Source organism: Vulpes vulpes, chromosome 9 (genome assembly GCF_048418805.1).
Source record: "Vulpes vulpes isolate BD-2025 chromosome 9, VulVul3, whole genome shotgun sequence".
In the NCBI taxonomy this organism is placed as follows: Eukaryota; Metazoa; Chordata; class Mammalia; order Carnivora; family Canidae; genus Vulpes; species Vulpes vulpes.
Genome location: NC_132788.1, coordinates 6,864,084 through 6,881,772, shown reverse-complemented (window position 1 = coordinate 6,881,772; position 17,689 = coordinate 6,864,084). Strand labels below are relative to the sequence as shown.

General features: G+C 49.4%; 1 protein-coding gene across 5 annotated transcripts in view; it reads left to right on the top strand.

Annotated features, from left to right (window-relative positions):
- The first annotated feature begins 6,574 nt into the window (after positions 1 to 6,574).
- DGKD (diacylglycerol kinase delta) overlaps positions 6,575 to 17,689 on the top strand; it is a 108,937-nt gene continuing 97,822 nt past the window's right edge. For 2 of the 5 annotated variants that reach the window (XM_072719137.1, XM_072719135.1), the window contains exon 1: positions 6,578 to 6,759. In XM_072719137.1, the coding sequence (XP_072575238.1) occupies positions 6,604 to 6,759 (156 nt within the window). In that variant the 5' untranslated portion in view covers positions 6,578 to 6,603. Of the gene's footprint in view, positions 6,760 to 7,364; positions 7,507 to 7,617; positions 7,831 to 17,689 lie in introns of those variants that run through there. The other 3 variants (XM_072719134.1, XM_026006227.2, XM_072719136.1) reach the window with 3 other exon arrangements.

Sequence of the window (17,689 nt, the reverse complement as noted above, 5' to 3'; positions counted from 1 at the left end):
GCTCTGTCCTTGAGTCCCCTTCCTGGCTCGGGGCACACACCACTCTGGGGGGCTGCTGCCAAGGGCCAGGGAGGGGCTGGGGGAAGTGTAGGCTCTGGTCTATGCTTCAGGGGAGTAGGATCAAAGGGGTTTGCAGAGTTCTGCACAGGTCAGCGCCCTCACAGAAGGTAGGAGGGTGAATGGGAGGGGACACATGGGTGGGGTCAGGTCCCCAGGACCAGGAGCCGTGGCAGAGGGCAGGACTTTAGCATGGGCTCCATGCACACAAAGGCTCCCACATCTGGGGTTGTTCAGCAGGACAGGCTGGCTTGTGTCCTGAGGACTGGGATCCAGTCTGGAGGCTCCACTTGGGAACCTTGGACAGGATCCCACATACACAAAGCAAGGTGTGGACTCAGGTGTTGAGTTTTAGGTATCCTGATATTGACAGGGATGAGGATTCATTTCTAGAGATGGATTAATCATAAAATCATCATCATCATAATAATACAAAAGGCAGAAGACTGGGCCTTTGGCCTGTGGGTTTGCAGGGTCAGACACAATTTCTCCTTCGTGTTTTCTCCGATTCCAAGGAACAGCACCCTCCAGCCCACGCCCCCTCTGAGGATACTCAGGAAGGATCAGGGGCGGCCTGCTGCTCTGGGGATCTGAGCCCTTCCTCTGTTTCCGCCCAAGCTCACAGGCCAGCCGTGGTTGGCTCCCGCCGGAGATCCTAGGCAAGCTGGGCACCCGGGAGTCCGCCGGGCAGTGCCTGGTGAGAGGACCAGCCCGACAGTTCCTGCATTGCTTGACCCCAGGACATCCTAAGTCAATGTGGATATTAGCAGGCCTGACCTTTGGCACTGTGTGGGTTAGAGCTGGAAGGCCAATCCAGCACACCAGAGACCCGAAAGGCCCTCGCCCTCTAGGTTATTTTGGTACCAAATAGCCCAACTCACAGACTTCCAGGTGCTGGCTAGAATATAGCCTGCAGCTGGCCACCCTGGGGAGGGTGTGGGGGTGGAGCAGGAAGCCAGCAGCCAGCTGCTCCGAATGGGATGGATGCAGAGCCTCGCCTGGGCTGGGCCTGCGCTTGCTCCAGTGTCCGCTGGCATGTTGTCAGGAGGCAGGACGTTCACGTGCAGGTTTGATGTGTGGCCCAGGGTTTCCCAGGTAGGTGCATCGGAAGAAACAGGGCACAACGGAATTGAGAGAGCTACGTAGAGAGAGTGGAGGCTGGGAACGTGGGACAGAGCTCTGCAAGCCAGCAAAGGGCCGGAGAGCCGGAATCCCTGCTACTCATCGAGCACCTGCCTTGTGCTAAAACACTTTGCATCTCCTCATTCCAACCATGCTTGTTAAGGGGGCCCCATCATTCCCACTTGTTAGATGAGGAAAGCACAGTTCAGAGACGTGATGCACCTTACCCAAGGCCACACAGCTGGTGAGAGTCAGAAGCAAGACTTGGGACTCTGGTTTCCCTGAGTCTGTTACTCAGCCCCTCTGCCCGCTGTCTGATGCTGAGACTTTGGGAGGCTCAGAGAGGGAGGGTCAGCTCTCCTGATTCAGCAATGGCTGCCCTTAAGTTCTTTTTTAAAATCGACATTAAGGAGATAATTGTAGATTCACATGCAGTTGTAAGAGACAGTACAAAGAGATCCTGTATTTTCCCCAAGGCTAACAACATCTTGCAAAACTGTGGCATGCTATCACAACCGGGACGTTGACACTGGTACAGTCCACCCATCTGCTTCTCATTTTTCCAGTTGCACTCTTGTGTGTATTTAGTGAACTACAGTTTTATCACGTGCGTTGCTAGTTAACTTCCTTCCAGAGAGTCTGTTTTCCTCTCCCTGTAACACTTCCCATAGCTCCCGACGCAGGTCCCAGTGTAAGACCACTGTCTCCGTGGGTTAACCTCACTAATCCCTGGGGGGATGCGGCACATGGGTCCCCCCCACCCTTGGCTTGGTTGGAGATGTGTGGGGGTGGTTTGGGGTTGTCACGACGCATGGGAGCCAGGGAAATCATATGTCAAACGCAGTGAAGAAACGTCCTGCTCCAAATGTCAATCATAACCCTGGTTCAGGGTAAAAGAAGATCATTGCCATGTTTTTTGAAGTGCAGCGTGCATTCTAATGTGAAGTGGCTTTTTGTTTTGTTTTGTTTTTTGACAGGAGGTGCGTGCACTTTTACATTGACAAATGGAGAAGGATTAGGTTGGATGTGAAGTGTGTTATTACTGCCACCTTGATGTGCCCTGAAGGTGGGGTGAACGGGGAGGCGCACATTGTTAGAGATGATTCACAGCGTGACTCATTCTGTAAAGAGGGAATGTGCTCTCACAGGCAAGCGGCTTCGGGGGAGATCGCCAAGGGAACAGCGCTGCGGGCACACCGCGACACAAAGGCTTCTGCGCTCATCAGAGAAAATGTGCTAGAGTTGTGTTGCTCTGATTGAGGAACATAACGAGTCTTAATGAGCCTAATGCTCTTTTTAAAAATGCACTTTTTATTTTCAAGTACTTTGAGATCTACAGGAAAGCTGCACCGTTAGGACAGTGAACTCCCCCCACACCCGGCTTCTCTTGTTAGGAACGTCGTACACTAACTAGGATGGCACATGCACCGCATATAATGAATCCATACTGGCATGTTATTATTAAACTAAAGCCCATTCTTTACTTTTTAAAAAGATTTTATTTATTTATTCATGAAAGACACCGAAAGAGAGGCAGCGACACAGGCAGAGGGAAGAGAAGCAGGCTTCATGCAATGAGCCCGATGTGGGACTCAATCCTGGGAATCCGGGATCAGGCCCTGAGCCAAAGGCGGATGCTCAACCGCTGAGCCACCCAGGTGTCCCCCATTCTTTATTTTTAAAAAATATTTGATTTATTTGAGAGAGAGATAGCAGGGGGAGAGGGAGCAGGAGAGGGAGAAGCAGGCTCCCCACTGAGCAGGGAGAGCAATGTGGGGCTCTATCCCAGGACCCCGGGATCATGACCTAAGCCGAAGGCAGACGCTTAACCTGCTGAGCTACCCAGGTGCCCCTGAAGCCCATTCTTTATTCAGAGTTCCTTAGTTTTTACCTAATGTCCTTTTTATGTTCCAGGATCCCCCATGACATTTAGTTATCACATCTCCTTGGGCTCCTCTTGGCCGGGACAATTTATAGTTCTTTTTCATAATTGCTATATGCTCCTTTCCAGCCGCAGCTGCTGCCTCTCAACTCACGTTCATGTTTGTGGCTTTTTGCCTCTAAAACGAGGGATTCTAGAGCCCGGACGTCCCCTGAGCTTCGGTTGGGTGTAGCCGACAGCTCCCTCAAGCACCTTAAACTCAGTTTGTTCAAAACCAAGTTCATCTCCATCTCCTTTAGGTCTACTTGTGGTCACTGGGGCGGCATCCTTCTTGAAACCCGTATTCCCCAGAGGCACCCAGATTTATCCTGTTCCTTAATCTCCCAACAGGAGCAGCTGGTCCCTTTTCTTCCCACCTCTGCTGAGTCTCCCACTGGTCACCTCCTCTCTCTAACTGCCGTGACCACTGCCTTGGTTCTGCCCCAAATCAAGCATTGACTGGATTGGTGAATTACTTTGTAATGCCCTGCCCATTTCTAGTCTTTTTTTCCCTCTGATCATTCTCTGCCCTTCAACGCCTGGGTGGTTCAGTGTTTGAGTGTCTGCCTTCGGCTCAGAGCGTGATCCCAGGGTCCTGGGATCCAGTCCTGTATTGGGTTCCCCGCAGGGAGCCTGCTTCTCCCTCTGCCCATGTCTCTGCCTCTCTCTTTGTGTCTCTCATGAATAAATAAATAAAATCTTAAACAAACAAACACCCTTCATGGCCCCTGTGCCAGAGGGGTGCAGCCCTCCTTGCTCCTGAGCGCAGCACAGGAGGTGCTCAGGCCTTCTCCCCTCGCCCTTGGCTCAACAACAAACTTGCCCCGGAGCCTCTTGCCTTGTTGTGTTTTCCTGGAAAATTTCTCCATCCTCTTACCTTTCTACTCAAATCTCCAGGTTTGGAGTCACCCCTCCTCTGTAGAGCCTCCCAACATCCTTGACAGAATTAACTTAGTTCCCCTACATCTCGCACTTACATATCACACCATTTGTAATTAATTGATGCAATATGACCAACCTCCGCAGGGATGCAGGACACCACATTAGTGAGCTCTGGCTGTCATAACAAAGGACCACAGACTGGGGTGGGGCGTGGGGGGTGGGTTTCAACAGAAATGTTGCTCACAGATCTGGAGGCCTGAAGTCTGAATCAAGGTTGGCAGTCCTTTGATGCTGAGGTCTCTCTCCTTGGCTTGGAGATGGCATCTCTGTATATATCTTCACGTGGTTTTCCCTCTGAGCCTGTGTGTGACCAATTTCCTACCTCTTATCAGGACACCAGTCATACGGGAGGAAGGCCCATCCTCATGGCCTCCTTTTAACTTGATTACTTCTCTAAAGGCCCCACCTTCAAACACAGTCACATTAAGATGTTAGGAATAACATCTGAGGGTTTGTTAGGACTTCAACGTGTGAATGTTGGGGTGGGAGGAGGGGCGCATGTACAGGTCGGGGCACAGTTCAGCCCATAACAGGCCCTCCTCTGCTCTTGCTTCCTACAAGCTACTCCAGGGCCAGCTTCCTGGGAGAGCTAGCCTAGAAGCATCAAGAACGGTGGAGTCACATGGTCCCGGTCCGAACTCTGTCTCTTTTCCCCTCCTTGGGAGACATATCGGAACCAGGCTGCAGTCTTTATCTCCAGAGTGAGCCCAGTGAGCTTTCTCTGTGGGGCTGGTGTGAGGATTAGAATCACTGGTCAAGTGTTTGGTGTGCGTGCCAGGTGGTCGGCTTGAGAACCGTCACTACCTTCGTGCATTGCAGAACTTACTGTGATGATGGAAATGTGCTGTATCTGTCCTGTCTCCTGTAGTAATTGCTAAGCCACACATGGCTATTGTGCACCTGAAATGTGGCTGGTGTGAGGAACTGAAAATTTATTTTTAATTAATTGGAATTAAAACGAAAGAAGCCCCATGTGCCTAGTGGCTATAGCACTGGGCAATGTCCCAGGGGCTCTGGGGCTGTCAGAGTGTTCCTGCATTAGGCCCTGACACGCTGTGTCCTGGCAGTGAGTCCATTCCCCTGGCCATGTCCCCGCACTAGATGCTATTCTGTGTCCCCTCGGGGAGGGTTCACTTGTTTTGCCTTTGGAAAGTATCACCCAGCGTGGTGGGGGCACCAAAACATGCTGACCGGCAGGCAGGCCAGGGGCCACTAAGTCTCTAGCAGCAGCCTTCTGAAAGGGCAAGGGGAAGTCATGCAACCTTCTAAGGAGGTGCCCTTCTCAGCTGTATGGCAGCAAAACAAACAAGTGCACTCTCTTGTGCCCTCCGGTGAAGGGTCCCACCTACCCATCTGCCATCCCACAGTCCTGGCCAGCACCCTGGGCCTCATTCCAGTTACCTGTACCTCCCGCCTCCACCTACAAATCCCTCCCATCTTGAGTCCACTTCTCTATCTCTGCAGCCCCTCCCAATGACCCAGGGCAGCCACTTGCCCTGATTACTTCAAAGCCTAGATCACAGGCCCCAGCTTTGTGACTCAGCCCCACCCAGGGTTAAAATCCCTCAAGGGCTTCCTGTTGCACTCAGGACTAACCCCTTTATCAGGTTTACAAAGCCCTATCTGACCTGCCCATCCCCGGGCACAGCTCTTCCCATTATTTTCCTCCCTTTAGGCCACAACTCCCTGCTCCACTTGTTCTTTCTGGCCTCTGGGCCTTTGCACGATCTGGTACCTCCTCCTAGAACACAATTCACCCCGCCCCCCCCCCCCCCCCCAGTGGTAACTCCTGCTAGCCCGTTCCTTCTAACTCAGGGATCTTTTCTCTAGGAACCCTTCTCAGATGGAATTCTGGCATCCCCAGAGGCCAGTACTTTCTTCTTTCTTTCTTGCATTCACGCATGCAGCCATCCACTCCCAGCTGCTTGTGGTGCAACTAACTACTAAATACCAGACGCTGCTATAGACGCGACACAATGCAGGGCCAGACGGACAGGGTCCCAAGCCTCCTGGAGATCACTTAACATTCTTTTTTTTTTTTTTTTTTAAAGATTTTTTATTTATTCATTCATGAGAGACACAGAGAGAGAGAGAGAGGCAGAGACACAGGCAGAGGGGGAAGCAGGCTCCATGCAGGGAGCCCGACGTGGGACTCGATCCTGGGACTCCAGGATCACGCCCCGGGCTGAAGGCGGCGCTGAACCTCTGAGCCAGCCAGGCTGCCCCATCACTTAACATTCTTGAACTGGAAGACTAAAAAAAAAAAAAAGTGAACATAGAAACAAAAACCACACAAATTGTGTCCTAGACAGAAAATCAAAAAAATAAATAAGAAAAAGAAAAAAGAAAATAAGCAGACGCTAAGACCACCCCCTCCCCCCCGCTTCCACCCTCGGGGGGTGGAGGCGGAGGGGCCCGAGCGCGGCTCCGTCTGCGGCTGCGCGCGCGGCCGGCAGGGGGCGCGGCGCCCCGCCCCGGCCCCGCCCCCCGCCCAGGCCCCGCCCTCCAGGCCCCGCCCCCGGCCCCGCCCCCGCCCGCTGTGCGCGCGCTGGCCCGGCAGCATGGCGGCGGCGGCGGGCGCCCCTCCGCCGGGTCCGCCGCAGCCTCCTCCGCCGCCGCCGCCCGAGGAGTCGTCCGACAGCGAGCCCGAGGCGGAGCCCGGCTCCCCGCAGAAGCTCATCCGCAAGGTGTCCACGTCGGGCCAGATCCGGCAGAAGGTGAGCGCGGCGGCGGCCCGGGCGCGCGCCCCTCACGCCGCGGGAGCCCCGTGAGGCCCGCGGCCCGGCCCGAGAGCCGCCCAGGCCCGGCCCAGCCCGGCCCGGGGTCCCGCCGGGCGCCGGGGGCCGGGCGGAGCGCGCCCCGCGGGGTAACGGGCCGGCGCCCCGCCCCGCGCCCCGGGGGAGCGCGCCCTCCCGGCGGGGCGGCGGCCGGGACCCGGGCGGGGGGCGCAGGTGGGCGCCGCGCGGGGCCGGGCGGGCGGGCGGGGCGGGGCGCCGGGCCGGGGGCGCCCGCGGCGGGGGGGCTGCGCGGCGAGCAGCGGGAGGACGCAGGCCTAGAGGCGCGGGGCGAGCGCTCCGGGGACAGGGGTGCCGGCTGCGCCCCGCAGACGGACGCTCCCCGAGCCCCGGGCTCCGCGCGCCGCCGAGGGCTGGCCGGGTGCTTGCCCGCGGGTGCTCCGCAGACCCGCCTGCGGTCCCCGGGGACACCCAGCCGGCCCGGGACTCGCGCGCGTTTCCGTGCCCCGGGAGGCAGGGATGCGCGTCCCTGGGGAAAGCCGGGAGTGGGGGGTGGGGGGGGCTTATCCTGGCCGCGCACCCGCCGGCCACCGAACTCCCGCCGGAGAACCCCCGACGGCTGAAGATTCGCTGCAAGAAAGACGCATTTCCTTTCTGCGGGAGGAAAGTTGAGCCCTTTGTTTTCCCATGGCGGTTCCCGTTGAGAACTGCTTATGGTTTTCGCCACAGGTGAGCCGTCTCTGTTAGAACACGGCTGCCCCAGGCAGGTGGCTGCACAGGTGGCTGAGGGCACGCCGGGTCTGTGGGCAGCCCCGGCCGCTCCAGCTGGCACAGGCGCTCATCCTGCTGCACTGCGCTTTTCCTCCGGGGCCAGTTAGGTTCCGCTGGTACTTTCACTGTGGGAGCCATTTCTTGCTCTGCCTTCTGTCAGCCTTGGATCCTTGTGCTGGGGCTCGTCTTCGGTCTGAACGCGTTACAAACAAGTTTAATTGAGAAGCGTTGCAGTTATTCAGCGGATGGGTATCGAACGCCTCCTTTGTTCCAGGCATAACGGTATGGTCCTAACTGTAATGGTAGCAGTTCTTCTTTGCTTACCAGGCAGTGTGCCAGGCACTTTTCTTGGGCTAACTGTGCAGCAGTCTACACGGGTTAACTCATTTAGTGCTAGTGAGAACCCATTGAGTCGGCTGTTATCCATCAGCCCCCATCTACAGGGGATTGGAAATCGAGGTAGAGAGGTTAAGTGACTTGCTCAGGGTGTCACAGGTAGTAGAGGTGGATCTGGATCTGAACTGTGGTCAGGATCCCAAGATGGACAGTAGGAGTCTGGATCCTAGTCTGTAGGAGATGGACGCCTGTGCATGGGACAGTAAGACGTAGTAAGTCCTGTGGAAGCTCAGGGGAGAGAGAATCCAGCTACCCTGGCAGGCAGGGAGGGGACATCCCCTTTAAAACAAATCTGGAGGGAAAGAGCTTGCCAGCCTAATTGGGGAAGGACGGGCTTTGCACATAGTTGATGCATATCGACACGTATTGTATGGAAAGGTTTAGGCACCCCTGGGAATGGTCAGAAGGTGAGTGGGTCAGGTGGAGAAGAATTAGGAAGAGGCTGGAAAGGTAGATTGGGTTGGATTTTAAAGGGCCAGCTGTGGAGTTGGGTTTTTGGCCTTGGGCGAGAGGGAGCCACTGAGGGTTATTCAGAGCATGGGAGTGACCAGTCAAGATGTGCTTTTAGGAAGATCTCCAAGTATCCCTAAAGGATACTGATAAGAGTTGCTCCCCCCTGTTGTTTGGTCCTGGAGCATGGTGTGTGCCCAGTGTGGGGTGGATCATGTGATTTACAAGTGTGATTAAGATTAGATCTCTCAGAGATTCCAGTATTTGTCCAGAATTCTGTTCCTTAGGAGGCTTCCCCCCACCTCAAAACAAAAACAAAAACAAAACAAAAAAACAATAGCTGCTGTACCTACCAGCTGTTCTGGTTGAGGAGGAGTGATGGGTAGAGTGTTAAAAATACACCCTGAGGACTTGAGTTGCTGAATACAGTCACATCTGCTGTACAGATAGCTTAAGACTAATTTTTCTTTCGTGTTGTTAGAGATTGTCTGAATGTGGGAAGTGTGAGGTTTTCTGTGTGCAGTAGCTCCCCCCCCCCCCCCCATTTTTAAAGCATATAAGCCATTCAGAAAATTGCTGTGGTATATGTGGTGCATAAGAGAAATATCTGAAATGATAGGAGTATCATTCTGATTCTAAATGGGAAAGCTGAAACCACTTGAAGTATTTAAAACAGAGGGAATTTAATGTAGGGGAGTGGTTGCACAGATGATAAAAGAACTGAGGATGCAAACAGTGGCCAGTGAAGCAACCCTGAGATGAGGCAACAGATAGGAAACCACTGTCGCCCCTGAGCTGGAGGACAGGGAGGAGGTGGCGTTTTAGACCCCAGGAGCAGCTTCCACCTGCCAAGAGGCTGAACTGCCTGGGGTTGTCGGTTGTCTGGGGGGCCCTGGTGCCTTTCAGGGGGCACAGCTGCTGCTGGAGTCTTAACCCCATCCCCTTCTTGCTTGGGAAACCCAGCCTGTTAGGGATCAGCCCCTCTGCAATTTGGAGTAGAGCAGAAGATCAAGGAATGGAACTGAGGACATGCTGGCCCAGGACTAGAGGTGTGTGCATGTCAAGTTTTTGAAATACCAGTCCAGTGCGAGGTAAAAGCTGTCTTAATGGAAAAAGGAAGGGAAGTATCTTATGACAGTGCTTCTTAGATTTTATTGTGCAGGCACATCCCCTGGGGATCTTGTTTAACAGCAGATTCTGGTTGAGTAGGTCCGGGGTGTAGGTCTGAGGGTCTACATTTTAATCAGCTCTCAGGAGATGCTGCTGTTGGTCCATGGACCAGACTTTGAGAAACAAGTCCTTATGACATATGTGTCGAGAGAAGCTTTCCCAAACTCCAAAGAAATCTTTAGTTTAAGAGGTTCTTTTAAAACTTTTCTCCAAGCCTTTAGCGTTACTGAAAACTTGATGAGTGGAGATTTGAGATGGTCATTTAGAAGTTTAGCATGTCATGCATGTCTGATATTCTCCCAAATTCCAGCTGTCCCTGGGAAGCCCATTACTTCATTTGTATTTCCTAACCATGGCACACAATACTGACTCTATAGGACCTCATAGTTAGAGTGGAAAGGGAAGATAGGCTAATACACTGGTAAATTAATTCACTAGCACATTATAAGGCATTTTAAAATTTGAATAAAGAGCAGTGTGATTCTGTAAAGCATCTCAGTTAAGATAGAGTTTAATCTATTTCAAAGTTTTTAAAAAGCCAACATTTTTGGCTTTGTGCAGAAAAATGTTCATATTCCTGATTTCAAATTTAAACAAAGCATTTTTCCCATTGTGAAATGAAGGCTAGTAGAAATTAGGCAAAATGTTTAAGTTGTAAAATACTGAAAAAATAGCTTTATAAAGATATAATTCACATACCGTACAGTTAACTCCTTTAAAGTATGTAGTTCAGTGGTTTTTATGTATGCACAGTTGTGCAACCATCACCGCAGTCAATTTTAGAATGTTTTCATCACCCCCAAGAGAAACCCCATAACCGTTAGCATCCGTTCCTCATTCCTTCTAACTCTCCCAGCCTCAACAACTGCTGATCTACTTTCTGTCTTGAGGATTTGCCGATTCTGGACATTTCACATACATAGAATCATGCAGTATGTCTGCCTTTTGTGTTTGGCTTCTTTCACTTAGCATTAGCATTCAGAGGTTACCCATGTTGGCACCTGCACATTTGGGTTAATCCCACTTTTTGGCCATTCTGGATGAGGCCGCTGTGAACATTCACATACCTGTTTCTGTGTGGACATATGTGGTGTGTCATTTCTCATGAGTGTCTGCTTAGCAGGTTTGCTGGGTCACATGGCAACTCTGTGCTTTACCTTTGAGAAACTGCTGGACTGTTTTCCAGAGTGGCTGCACCATTTTACATTTATTTCCCCCAGCACTGTGTGAGGGTTCTAGTTTCTCCATGTTTTCAGTTATTACGTCTTTCAATTATAGCCATCCTAGCAGGTGCGTAGTGGTATGAACGGTTTTTAAAGCTCATGTGCATATTTAAGAGTCTAAACTTTGTTGTTAAACAAATTGATTCACATTCTACTCCCACTTAAGACTTGGTTTCCTGATCTGAAACAGGGAAAATACCAGTTCCTGGGTTGTCAGTAATGACAATAAATGTATTCTTGAGCCTCAATTTCCACATCTGCAAAATAGTGTATGTGCTGCCGAAGCGAGCACTACATCTGCAAAATAGAAAGGATAATACTAGTTGTCAGATCCTTAAAATAGAAATGATGTTAAGTCATAGAAGTTAATGGAACAATCTACGTACATTTAGCATAGGGCCTGGCATATTATCAGCCTTTAGTAAATGGTTTCTTTTATGATTACTTCTGTCTTTTTTTTTTTTTTTTAAGGTTTTATTTATTTATTCCTGAGAGACAGAGAGAGAGGCAGACACAGGCAGAGGGAGAAGCAGGCTCCATGCAGGGAGCCTGATGTGGGACTCTATCCCGGTCCCCAGGATCACGTCCTGGGCCGAAGGTGGCGCTAAACCGCTGAACCACCCAGGCTGCCCTACTTCTGTCTTTTTAGTCATTCTCTCTGAACCCCTCCTTCCCTAGCTTGGGCTGGCTGATTCTTCATCTCTAGCAGCCAGAAGAGCAAATAAAAATGAATCTGGCAGATAATTAGCAATGAAAATCTTTTTAAAATGTTAATTTATTGAATATGAGTGGGAATACCATGGACTGGTCATTATTTTTCTTGTTTCACAGATTCATTTTAACTCAGCAAATATTGTTAAGTGTACTAGGCTCTTGGTGTACCTTACTGAACGACAACCATAAACACCCCTGGAGCTAATAGTCTGAAGAGAAGACAGACATTAGTAAGGTGATCACACAGTTAGCGTGGCACTGTGATTGGGGATGAGCGTTAAGCAGGTGACAGCCAGAGTGCTTTGGGAGGATGTAATCAGTGATTTTGACCTGATACTGGGATGGGGAGCGGTAGGGAGAGGTGAGTAGGGGAAAGTGACTTCTGCTTCTATTAGTGGTGGGCTGAGTAACTGACCAGCCATTCTGCTAAGCACCGTCGCCTAATAGGAGGCAGTTGATAAGATACTGCAGAATTACAGGGCTAGAAACGGGATGACGAAGGTCTGTGGAAGTGAGCTGGCATCTAGGGCTGGCTGCTTTTTACCTTGGAGTCAGTAATACTTGGAATAGTGTTCCCCTAAAATTTATGTTCACTTGGAACGTGAGTGATAAGATTGTCTTCTGTTATTCATAACGAACTCCTTTTGGCTACATCAGAATTTTTGCTAACGGGGTGACTCATGATGGGAGGTGGTTACCAGAAAGACCAAACAAGTGATTAGAGGTGTAAACTTTCAGCATTTACCCCCAACTTCGTAGGAGCGGAGGGGGCTTGGAGATTGAGTTATAAAAACTCTTTTAACAAGGAGATTCAAGGAGTTTCTGGGTTGGCAAACACATTAGTGTGTGTGTGTGTGTGTGTGTGTGTGTGTGTGTGTTGGCATGCCCAGAGAGGGCATGGACATTCTCTGCTCCTCACCACTCCTATGCCTTGCCCTGTGCATCTCTCTTCATTTGGTGTCTCTTTCTGGGTGCTAGGAAGGAGGTGGAGCAAGGGAAAGCTCACCACAGTTAGTGGGAATATTATGTCGGTGACACCACATTAGAAGACATTTCGCTAGTGTCTATTAAAGTTAAAGAAATGTATATCCTATGTTTCGGCAGTTCTACTTCTAGGTGTGTGTATCTAATGGCTAATGTAGGCTACTGTACTCCAAGAGGCATGTACAAGAGTATTACTAGTGTATTTTTTGTAATAGCTCAAAAGTGGAGGGAACCCAAACATTAGTCAGCAGTAGAATGGATAAATAACTTATGGTATGTTCTTTCAAGAGAATATTCTGCATCAGTGAAAACGAACTGCTGCTACCTGCTGATTTAAGGATTAATCACAGCATTGATGTAGTCTGGCCAAAAAAGCCAGACATGAAAGAAAGTTGTGTACAGAATAGATAGGCACTTAGGTGTTTAGTCTTGCCGGCTTGTGTCTTTAAGCTTGCATGCAGAGAAATGATTATCAGAGATGTCTGGATGATGGAAAAATCTGGGTAGGTTTCGGTGCTCCATGAGAGAGGAAGCTTCCAGAGTGTTCTGTTTCTTGACCTAGATAGTAGGTTCTCAATTTGTGGTAATTATATGCACTTTTGTTTTGTGGGCTTATATTTATGTGTGCTATTTTATAATGAAAAACATTTTTTTAAAGGATTAATAAAAGAATGAGGATGATGTAGTTGGTCAAAGAGGTGTGCAAAGGCTCTGTGGCCAGAGAGGAAGCTTGGGAAAGTCAAGGGCCTGAAAGAAAGCTGGTGTGGATAGAGTTGGCAAGACTTAAGGTGTCCTTGACAGGGCCATGAGGCCGGGGGGGCTGGGTAGGAGGCTGTGTTAGGGGGCTCTGTAGGAGTGGGGTGCTGTTGCTTTAAGATTTTATTTTTTTTAGCAATCTCTATATCCAACATGGGTCTTAAACTCACCACCCAGACTAAGAGTCACATGCTCTACCAACTGAGCTAGCCAACTGTCCCTGCTTTTAGGAAGGAGTGAGACATAATCTGATCTATGTTGAAAGGATTGCTCTGGCTCTGTTGTGGCCACCTGAGTGGGTGCAGGTAGCCTAGGCCAGTGTTGGGGTGGTGGTGATAAGAGTTAGTTGGATTTGACATTGTGAGAACTTAGTGATGGTTTGGTATGGGGATTGGGAAGAGGTGGCTTGTGGTTCCCTTGACTGGATACTGGAACACTTCTCTGGAGTTCTACGTGAGGACCAGCTCTGGGATTTTGCTGCAGTGGTACCCTAGATCCACATATTCTCAACTATCCCAACTTCACAGAGGAGGGGTACAGACTCAGAGCAGTTAGGTAGCTTGCCAGCATGCCATGAAGCCACCCAAGCCTCATAGATTCCAGATTGCACCTCTTCCTACTAGATCCTTCCCAGCCCCTTGACGGTCCTGTGGCAACAGTGGGAGTGGTTCCTGGAGCCAGAGAGGGAACAGTGGCACCGTGGGAGAGCCCCCCACCCCCCAACTCAGCCACTGGCTTTAGGATGTGGGCAGAGCAGGGGACCAGTCAGAGAAGGAAGTGGGTGAAGCTGGGGAGGTGGGGGGAGAGGAGGGGAAGGAGGGAAAGGGAAGAAGGTAAGTTCCTGATTTCAGCACCTGGAGGCCCACCTGCACTATCATTACTGTTACTTTTATATTTCTCTCTAAACCATTTTTCTGGGTATGTATAACTGAGTCGGAATGAAAGTATATGTAAGTTTTCACTTGAATTTTATGGGCATTGTACCATATATTCTGTGAAGAATATCTTTGCAAGGAAAGCTCTTTTTCAATGTTTGATTATGAAAAATTTAAAAATAATAGTACAGTGTATGCCTAATAACTTACTACCAAGAATCAGTAATTGTTTACATATTGCCGAGAATGCCTTATCTATATGTATTGAATATAAATCATCTGATAAACCTCTTGAAAGTAGTTTGTAGACATCACAACACTTTAACCCTAAATAGCTCAGCATGCACCTCCTAAAAATGACATTTAAAAAAAAATATTTATTTATTTATTTATGATAGACATAGAGAGGCAGAGGCGGAGGGAGAAGCAGGCTCCATGCCAGGAGCCCGATGCGGGACTCGATCCCGGGACTCCAGGATCGCGCCCTGGGCCAAAGGCAGGCACCAAACTGCTGAGCCACCCAGGGATCCCCTAAAAATGACATTTAAAAAATACCATTATTTTATCTAAGCTCCTAAAAATAAGGACTCCTAAAAATAAGGATATTTTCCTGTGTACCATTATTACACCTAAAAGTTTTATTTATTTATTAAATATTTTTATTTGAGAGAGCATGCGAGCACAAGCAAGGTGAGGAGCAGAAGGAGAAGCAGACTCTGGGACTCTGAGATCATGACCTGAGTCAAAGGCAGACACTTAACTGACTGAGCCACCCAGGCGTCCCTACACCTAAAAATTAATTGTAATTTTCTAATATCTAATAAGCACATCATTTTAAAATTCCTCCAGTTGAACCAGAAATGTCTTTTATAGCCTCCCTTGGGGGACCATATACCAATCAAAATTCATGCATTATATTTTGTTGTACCTCTTCAGGAGTCTCTCAGCTTAGAACAGCTCCCTATGGGCACCTTCTCCCTCCCCTCCCCACTATGACATTGACTTTTTGAAGAGACAGGGGCAGTGGTCTTGTAAAATCTGTGTCTGGATTTGTCTGATTGTTTCCTTGTGGTTTCTTTGATCCTTTTATGGGCTGTAAACTGGAAATGAGTGGTTTGAAGAGTCAATTACATTCAGGTTGATGTTTTGGGCAGATCTCCTCCATCTGGATGCTCAGTGTCCTGTCAGCCTGTTCCCTCTGCTGTGTCATCATTTGTTTTATGCGGAGATGCTAGATCTTTCCATCAGAAATGTAGATTTCCCTCTTTGCAGTCAGGAGGTAACCGGTGAGGTGCTTCCTGGGCACTATGCAAATATCCTTCTCTTCAGCGGTTTTCAGCATTCCTTGGTAAGACTTGCTCAAATCAATTAACGAGTTTGCAAAATGGAGATTTCCCCCCCTCTGTCACTTCATCCATGTTTATCTGTTGGTATTCTTCTGTAAATTTTCCCCACTTCCACTGGGGAAGGACTACGATTTATCTTTAAAAAAAAAAAAAAGGCAGGGTAATTGCTGGATTCTTTCTGTTTAATTACCAATTTTCAAAGTCAAGATTTGGTAGGAAAGTCATTCCCGGCAGAGGCAAATGTTCCTCTTCTTCTCTCCCTTTCTGTCACCAGAGGTTCACTATTTTTATCCAGTGTTTTACAATCAGTCACAGTCATTCCTTTTGATGCCCACATTGTTCACTTTTTCCCAGGAGAGCCCCTACAAGCTGGCTCTTTGGCCTTGGAGCATTTGCTTGCTGGGTCGCCATCTGTTGTTTAACTTTCGGGATGGAGCCCCGTGGTGGGGATGTGGGGCACGGTGTCCTGGGGCTGAGGCTGCTGGCCCAGGCCCAGGAGCCGTGCTGCCCTCCTCTCCGTGCTGCCCGGGACATGCAGCGCCCAGTGATTTCAGCACATCCACCTGGCAGGTCTTTGCTTTCTTTTTTGGGGGTTGTATCTCTGACTTTTGCATCTCCGTTTATTTTGTGTTCCTTTTCTGTGGTTCTTAATATTCGTAGATGTATCTGTCTCTTCACCCCTCTGTATGTGAGCTCTTTCCAGTCTTGTGTTCTCTCCACTATATCCTGTAGCTCTCAGTTTGGTCTTGGTTTTGTCTTGTACACGATCTATGACATTTTCTGCAGTGTATATTTTTCCCTCTAGCCCCTTACATGTGGATTTTAATTCTGCTGGGGCGTGATTGTTTTTGCTTCCTTTTCTAATCATGGCCTGTATCGCAGCTTGTTGTACTTTAATTTCATCCTGTTCTCATTTTGGTGCTCCTTGTCCTTGAAAAAACTTTAATTTTTCAATAGAGTCAGTGTCTTCCTGTAATCCTACAACAAGAAGCTCGTATTTGCTAAGATAGGTTTTCTGGTTTCTGTAATAGATTAATTCAGATTTATGCCTGTGTGTTTTATGGTGTATCTTTACCCTCCTACCTCTAACTTTCTTGTTTTGATTTATCAGTCCTGGAATGTTTGTTGGTCTGTGGGTTTGAATTGCTGTTCAAACAGGGAGTGTGAGTCCCGCCTGAGATTGGCTCCACATCCAGTGCTGAGCTTGTGCTGCTCTGGGCCGACTCTTCCCACCACCTCTGAGAAGTCTGAGTAGTGTGGTGCTTTGGGTGCCCTGCCACCTGCTTCTGGCTGGCTTTGCTCTCCTGCATCTGAATGTCACGGTGCCTGGGTTGTGGTGGTTTTCCTGAGCCTGGCTCCTCTGGCCCTACGATGGTGAAGTACACCCCAGGATCCAGGTAGAGTGGTGCCTTGTCCATTGTAGCAAAATGAAAGAGGGGCACACTTGTTCTTTTTCTTTATTTACCATTGTAACCATTTTATTTATTTATTTATTTTTAAAAGATTTTATTTATTTATTCATGAGAGACACACAGAGAGAGAGGCAGAGACAGGGGAAGCAGGCTCCATACAAGGAGCCCGATATGGGACTTGATCCCCGGACTCTGGGATCACGCCCTGAACTGAAGACAGATGCCCAACCACTGAACCACCCAGGTGTCCCTTAACCAATTTTATTTTTAAAACATTTTTACTTATTTTCAAGTAGGTTCCACGCCCAACGTGGGGCTTGAACTCATGATCCTCAGATCAAGTGTCACACATTTTACTGCTGAGCCAGCCAGGTGCCCCCTCATTTTAACCATTTTGTTTTATTTATTTTTTTTAAAAGTATTATTTATTCATGAGAGACACAGAGAGAGGCAGAGACACAGGCAGAGGGAGAAGCAGGCTCCATGCACAGAGCCTGATGCAAGACTTGATCCCGGGACCTCAGGATCACACCCTGGGCCGAAGGCAGGTGCCAAACCGCTGAGCCACCCAGGGATCCCCGTAACCATTTTAAATGTATACAGTTCAGTGCTGTTAGGTACATAACCACGGTGGTGGTGCAACTGTCACCAGTATTTAGTTGCAGAACTTTTTTATCCCCTGCAGAGAAACCTCTTCCCCATTAAGTAGTCACTCCTTGTTCCCTACCCCCCAAGCCACTCATGTGCTGTCTGTCTCTGTGGGTTTGCCTCTTCTGGACATTTCATATCAGTGGAATCACACGGTATGTGGCCTT